At 40.7% G+C, this 7421-nt stretch overlaps 1 protein-coding gene across 1 annotated transcript in view; it reads left to right on the plus strand.

The window, feature by feature from the left end:
• Nucleotides 1-93: 93 nt before the first annotated feature.
• Nucleotides 94-7421, plus strand: part of SPIDR (scaffolding protein involved in DNA repair) — a 213139-nt gene continuing 205811 nt past the window's right edge. Inside the window, exon 1 of the mRNA XM_017727398.1 lies at nucleotides 94-180. Coding sequence (XP_017582887.1) covers nucleotides 94-180 — 87 coding nt within the window. The remainder of the gene's footprint in view (nucleotides 181-7421) is intronic.

Raw genomic sequence — 7421 nt, forward strand, 5'->3', positions numbered from 1 at the left:
GGTCCGGGCGGCTCCCGTGGGAGCAGGCGTTCCCCTGCGGCCCCGGGACCATCCCGGGGCCCGCCTGCCAACAGCGTGTGTTACACACCCGCGATGACCTCACGGTATTCGGCTGGGCACAGCCAAGGCACGTCGCAGAACCACCTCCGAACTGTTTTTCTGGCTACGTATCTGTTAAAGGTGCCGTATTTACAGCGTGCGCGATGTAAAGTCTCATGAAGTCGTGATGTGCCCGTGAAGTCGCTATACAGAACAAGGCTGAGTAACAAATACGAAACGTGCCAAGTAACACTACACAAAACAATGTTAAGTAACGTGTTTCAGAAACAGGTGACACTGAGGATTAAGGTATATATTTGCATTCCAGCAATAATCTGGGTCTTGCATCTCTTTATTACACCTGCACTGGAGCCTGCCACACCACATCAGTCAGCAGTGCACTCTGCGCCTCCTGATTTCTAGGGAAGTGAGGCACCGGTATAGGCAAAAAAAAAAAAAAAGACTGGAAAACATCAGGAGTAATGTTTCAGCTGCAAACGTATTTAAGCATATGGCATGACACCTTGTGTTACCTTCGCTGTACACTACTGGGAGAGAGAGTTGAAATCATACACATCAGGGTCTGAGATTTTATGGACCAAATGGAATCTATCCAGAAAGCAAATCAATTAAAATCCATTACTTGCAACCCACGAGACATCTTATGTATTATGAGAGTCAGTGTTATTTTACAAACTGTGCAAGTTCGATAGGAATTATATACAAGTTATGATCGTTAAGTGCAAACTGTATACAGTGGTTCTTGTTCTGTATTAGTAATTACACATTAATCAATTGAGATGTTCTTACACCTGCATTCTGCTTACAGCAGCAGCAGCTAAACTTCTGCTCTTGAAAACAACCCAGAACTTTAACTTAGCATCAGGTTACTGAGTTAGGAGCTTGATACCGGTAAGGAAAGCTAAAGTGTTTGGAGTTAATGTTTTTCATGAGACAACTCTAATTTTAATTAATATTCATACCCTGAATTTTGATTTGGGATCCCCTTCATTGTTACTATCATGTTTTTAAGTTGTGTTGTGCTATTGGATTACTTTCCAAGGGTAGATAAGAAAAGATTTGTGACCTCTACCATACTCAGTGCAATTCTTTTATGCAAGTAAGTTACTAAAACGGGCCAAACCATTTTATAGTTCACTTTCACTTCTTAACTCTAACCTTGGAAGCTCCAAACATGAAAGCAGAAATTTGTCTGAAAAACTATTAGGAGTGTGATGGACAGTAGTAGAATAGGTGCTTGTTTTTCTGAAAGGTAGAAGGTAGGCAAAACAAAGTAATTTTTTCTTTTTGCAGCCCTGTGTCAAAAATATAAAGATACAGAAAATACAGAGATATAGTGTAGCAGTGCAGGTGGTCTGCAGCTACTCTTTATCCTGAGGAGAACTCAGACAACCAGCTGTGGTGGGTAGTAACCCAAGTTTAGCATGTAACTTCGCAGTCATGGTGAGAACCCATGAGTCCCTTGTTTTTGCCTTTTGTATGTTTTCCCCTGATTGGTTAATACTTTGTCGCCCTGTGTTATGTATGAAGTTATGTATATTCATTTTCCTTCCTTAATATGTATTAGTTCTAGAAAGTTCCTTGTTCCTCAACGCCCCATTGGATCCTTCCCTGAGTCCCTCCTGTGTGCTGTTCCCATTGGTTCCCTTCCTGTCACCTGCTTGTCTCTATCCCATTGGCTGAGATCCCTTTCCCCGCCTATTCTGTACACAGTATAAGATCCCTGGACCCTCCCTCCAATTGGCTTCTTCGTCCCTTTCGTTTCCCGGGAATAAACCTGTGTGGAGCACATACGGAGAGTCCCTTCTCTTTACTTGTTTGCCTTCGCCTGCGTAACAGCGATAGAAGGATACAGCACCTTTGGGTGAGGAGCTCTACCCCGTTTTCATCGTGTGCTGGGCACTGAGTGCCGCCTTCCAGAGGGGTTTCAGCATTGACCTCCGGGCTTCCTTGTGTTGGCACGCGAGGGGAAAAACCCCTTTTTTCCAGCTCCCAGTGGCTGGAATCCCCTCCAATATTGCAGACAGAAAATAAAAATTTTATTTCCTATTCTCTCGACGGTATTTTGGTGATAAATGAAACACTTAAAAAAACCCCTTAGAATTACTCCACTAAACAAGGAATGTTAAAGACTGCTTACATGTAAAAATGCAATTGCTTGAACTCGTACTTCAGCATGTTCTGTGTCTGCTAATGAGCACATCAAAGGAGGCAGCCTAAGTTACGCTAAAGAGCAGGAAAGGAACCGGTGAATGAGTATGGAACAGCACAGAGCAAGCTATGACACAAATAAGATGGGGTTTGAGAATACAGTGGAAATTATACTGATGTGCTAGCTGTTGATTTAAGGAACTTCCTTGATTTAGGCATCATGATTCATATCAATCGTTGGCCCCTAAAACCGCACACACAGACTGGCCAAGCCCAGGTGCAAGCCAAGGTCAAGCCACGTGCTTTACTGCTACACCTGATGTTCTCACTGTCTCCATGCCATATTCACGTATATATTTAGAGCTTATTCTATGGATATACTTTTCAATCTGAGGTGATTCAGAGTTCTTTTCTGGACAATTGTTTGAGCTGTGATCCAAGCTGTCTGCCCTACATGCAGGACTGTGGGAAGAGCAGTGAAAGCAGCCTGAAGGCTGCAGCACGTTCCCTTGATTCTTTTCTGGAAGAGTAATGAGTCGTAGCCTGCATAAGGAGGAGCTCTAACTGGCACGTGAGTATTACTACCTGAACAAACTTCCATTTCATGAGCTTGATCGTGGATGAGATGAGCATTAAGACAAAAGGCCAGATCAGAGTACCGTTAACTTCCACTATAGAAAAAGCTCAAGTCTTTTCACAACTGTTATTACAGCTGGTGATGGGGTCAGTGGCTCTGACCCAGGAAGAGGTGACCGGTCCGGGGAGATGGTCCCGAAAGGAATCGCGTACCCGAGGCCCGGTGTCTTCCCTCAGCTGCTGGCAGAGGGGCCCTTGCAGAGACTGTCAGCTCTTTAGTGATTATCAGCTCGTGATTCCAGCTCAGCTCTGCAGGGCAGCCTCCAGGCCAAGCAGAGGCCTTAGCTTTTATAGGGATACAGGGGTGGGTGAAGGCCAATGGGTTACAAAGGATCTGCATAGGGTCTCCTAAAGGATTGTGGGTCTGTCTTTTCTCACCGTGACCAAAGAAGTGGTTGCCTTTCCAGGGAGTCCTGCTGGGCGATTGTGAAATCTCTTATCTCAGCAGAGATCCCTCCAGGGCAGGGGCTGGGCATACCCCACAAACTGTGGCTGGAACTTTTACAACAGGTCAGACTTTATTAAGAGCATGATCCAAACATGGCTTTCTGCAGCTTGGAGGAAATAATTCCACGTCAGATTCGAATTCAGTGAAATCAGCAATGGAATTCCCAGGTCTTCAGTGCTATTTATTAATTACGTGTAGTACTGAGAAGAAAATAATTATTTATTATTGTGAAAGAGTGGACATATTGTACCAGTGGATTATGCAAGAAAAAGTTAAAAATAAAGCTGTTCAAGAGATTCAAATGGTATTTTTTTGAAAAACAGAAACCAAACATGAATACAAATGTATTCCTTATCCACCAGAATGGTAGGCAAATAGATGAGGGCTCAGGATGGCCCAGAATAAATACATATATGCACATATATATAAGTATAAAAAGTAAATAATAAATCAATAAATCCTTGAGTTTCATTTTTTTCTCTCTGTTATAAGTTATAATAATAAATTAATAATGATGGAGTTTCTTGGTTCGGGAAGATTGCCTAGTATGGCAAATTTGGCTTTTAATAATTTATTGTCTTGCTTATTGCCCACCTTAAAGCTGTGTACTATGCAATAGGCTTTATCTAGAGGGCATCTAATAGCACATTCCTGCCTACTTTAATAAGTGAAAAAAAAGCAGAGAGAAATAATGTAGAAGGCAAGCCCAAAATGATCAGCTGCCAAAGCAGTAGAAGAAGGGACTAATGTATTACCCTACCCACTTTTTAACATACTGTTCTCCCTTGGGCAAGGCATTTTTCAGGAAGAGTGTTTGCAAAGTCTTCAACACAAGGGCACACCATAGTCATGGTAAAACCAATTAGGCTACAGTAGTATTAATACTAGACCTAAAAGAGAAAATTCAATATCCAGAGTTACTGAAATTTATAAAGCGCTGTGTCATCGGCCCCTCAGTAATTTTAAAATCTTGTTGAATAAATTAAGAGGAAAAGCTTCCGTGGGAGTAAACTGGTCTAACGATTGAAGTTTAAAATATGCCACTTTTTTCCAGCTTTGAATATGTGCCTGCATTTTTTCTCCCCAGCTAGAGCCAAAAGAGAGTACTTTTATGATAGACGTTCAGTTTCAGCTTGGAAAATATTATTTTATTTGCAGTTACCTCATTAAACTACAGGGACACCTTATAAAAAGTAGGCAAATATGTTTCCCAAATATGTCTGTCTCTCAGAAAGTTATGTACTCATATTCCTTTTATAGCACTGACACAGAGAAATAGCAGGAGAAGACAAAAATGTCAGCCAGCCATTGCAAGATGCCATGGGGAGCACTTGGAGCTGGGATGATGAGATGACCTGGCTTAGGCTCAGCGTGGAGCCACTGTGTGCCAGTCGACAGTCAGGACACTCCAGAGGCTGGAGCCCCTCACGTCTTTATGACCCAGGGGCAAGGGCTGGTAAAGAGATGCTTCCTGGGTATGTTGATTCATTTAAAACCTATTTTTGCTTTTGATTCTTAAATGATCAGCTATTAATTTTTAATTTGTGTGAATGTAAGAACTTGACTTTTTGATTCACTGCAACCTGGAATCCCCTGAGGGGTTTTGTGGGGGGGTTTTCCCCATTTCTTCCACAGTTTACAGCTTGCCCCAGCACAGCGATGTGCTGTACTGTGAAATGGTACAATTCAATTTCATGTGGAACTGACATTGTAGCTTGAGGATTAAAAAGACTGAAGTGTTTATTGTTGTTTCCTAAAAAAAAACCTTAGAAAGCCTGGAATGATCAAACTGCAACAGAGTCTGCAGAAGAAAATGTTATTTTGGATCTAGACTGGGATCTGTCTGGGATTTAGCCTAGGCCTTTGGATCATCTCTTGCCTGACAAACTTATAAAACTCTATCTGACCTGAAAGACTCTAAAATATTTGATGAGTTTTTCCTCATCTACTTCATCCCAATTCAGTGTCTGGGATGCTTGTGACTTTTAAAACTTTCCTGAGGACATGACTCAAACCAAAAACCTTTCTCTGTGTTTGAATTTGACATTGTCTGTACTAGACTTTGTACACTGGAAAGCTTTTAAAGCTCTAACTTAATGCTCTGTAGGAGGAAATGAATCCATAAATCCATATTAGAATGAAGGACGGGCACATTCAATCAATATAAAAAAGTGCTCCAAACTTCAGTAATTTAAGATTCCTTATCTTTTGACTCCTCTGTATAAAATGCATTTTATGTCTTTGAAAGAGTTCTTTCTACACATGGATTAAGGAACATTGGTGCAATCAACAGCACCACCAACAAATAAATGCCCTTTTTTCTGGATTTCACTAAAGAAATCAATTTTTATTGCTAAGAGAAATTTTATATTTTTCATAGAATTTTCATGTAACAAAAATACAAAAAGTACACAATTTCTTAATGTTCCCTGAGCAGCAGTAGATTTGATCTTGAGTGCAAATACAGTCAATCAGTATATCAGATAAAACAGTGGACTCAAACTATTATTTAAGCCTGTGAAAACACAAATATGCTTGTATATGTAGTTGAAAAACCAGTTCTTCAAAAATTACCTAACCAATTATGTTAATTATTACTTCCAAAATATAATGCACAGAAATTTTTTATGGACTTGAAGAATAATGTACTGATATTACGAAATTTAAGTTTTTGTCAAGAAGCTTAGCTTTTACTATTCTTTCTTCACATTATTTCAAATAATGAAACAGAAATATTATTTTTAAAAAGTCGCAGCTCTATTTTAATTCCTCATATACAGGGTGGTTTTCTCACATGCTTCCTCTACTTCCATGTCACTTCAGTTCTTGTTTGTGAAGAACATGAAAACAAATAGAAGAAATCTATTGATTGGGTCACCTTCTTGGGATTCTATAGAAGTAAGTTCCTCCCAGGTGTAAGCACCTTGGAATCCTTGGAAGGAGTTTATGTACAGAAAAAAAATACACTCACTAAAACAGACCAGACTTCTGTGGTCCATTTCTCTGTGGTTTAGCTCTAACACAAGATTATTTAGCTGAGTAGTGCAATAACATACGTTTTCAAAGAAAACCACCTTGAGGATATATAATAGAATTAATTTGTCAGTCTGGTAATTTTAGAAGAAATACCGCAAATTTTTTGGAAGGATGAGAACCCAGTGCTTTTAATTCTGTTTTGAACATAAAAATCAAAGGCAGTATGGGGTTTGGATGATGTCTTTGGCTCTTCTGTTTGCAAAATCCACTTTAATTAGTGGCAGTTTTATAAAGAACACCGGATGGGTATTTGCCATAGGGTGCTTTGGAAAAAATACAAACTCTGAACTATAGACAGATATATGTAATTAGAGCTCAACAATAAAAATGCAGTCATGCAGTACCTTCTATCAAAATGTAAGTACTTCATTAATTCTAATTAAGCTACGAGATACAACTACCTCATTTTACAAAGACTGTTTATTATTATCTGTATTTAACAGCAGCAGACAGCCAAGGCAACCTTCTAAAGAACATACAATAAGCAATATAAAGATAACCTATCTGTCCCTTTTCTGCCCGTGTTTCCACTTGCACCAGTAACACATTTGCAAAGGTGATCAGCCCTTTTTTCCTTGTTAGCTGCAACGTACCATTTTACAGAAGTCCATGCAAAGCTGTTTCTAAACAAAGCTGTTTCCTAAACAAAGCTTTTTGTTTAGGAAGTTAAAAAATCTTATTTTAATGGCGTAACAGCAAACGTATTTTTCATCAAGTGCGTTGTGTGTAGACATTACTTGCTTAGATACGTAGCCAGTGTTTCCATCCCTGTGCTTTATTTCCTTGTGGTGTTAAGCATTCTTTCGAGATTTACTTCTGGGTGAACCTGGGTATCACGAAGCATGTATGAGTGACCTCGGCTATCAGGAAGGATGCAGAGGCGAAACCCAGGTTGAAAAACCTCCTCAGACAGGGAGAGACCTCAGACGTCGCTCTCCTCACCACCCCCTCAGAAATCAGCACTGCCAAGTCAACCCCTGCCCTGGGCAGAGAACAGACGGCTCCTCGCTCGCGGCACGCCCAGCTCCGCCTGGGGCCTCGGGGCAGCCCGGCGGGGAAGGAGGAGGAAGGCAGTGGGAGCAGTGGCGTT

This window comes from Corvus brachyrhynchos, unplaced genomic scaffold, assembly GCF_000691975.1.
Source record: "Corvus brachyrhynchos isolate BGI_N302 unplaced genomic scaffold, ASM69197v1 scaffold60, whole genome shotgun sequence".
Classification (NCBI taxonomy): Eukaryota; Metazoa; Chordata; class Aves; order Passeriformes; family Corvidae; genus Corvus; species Corvus brachyrhynchos.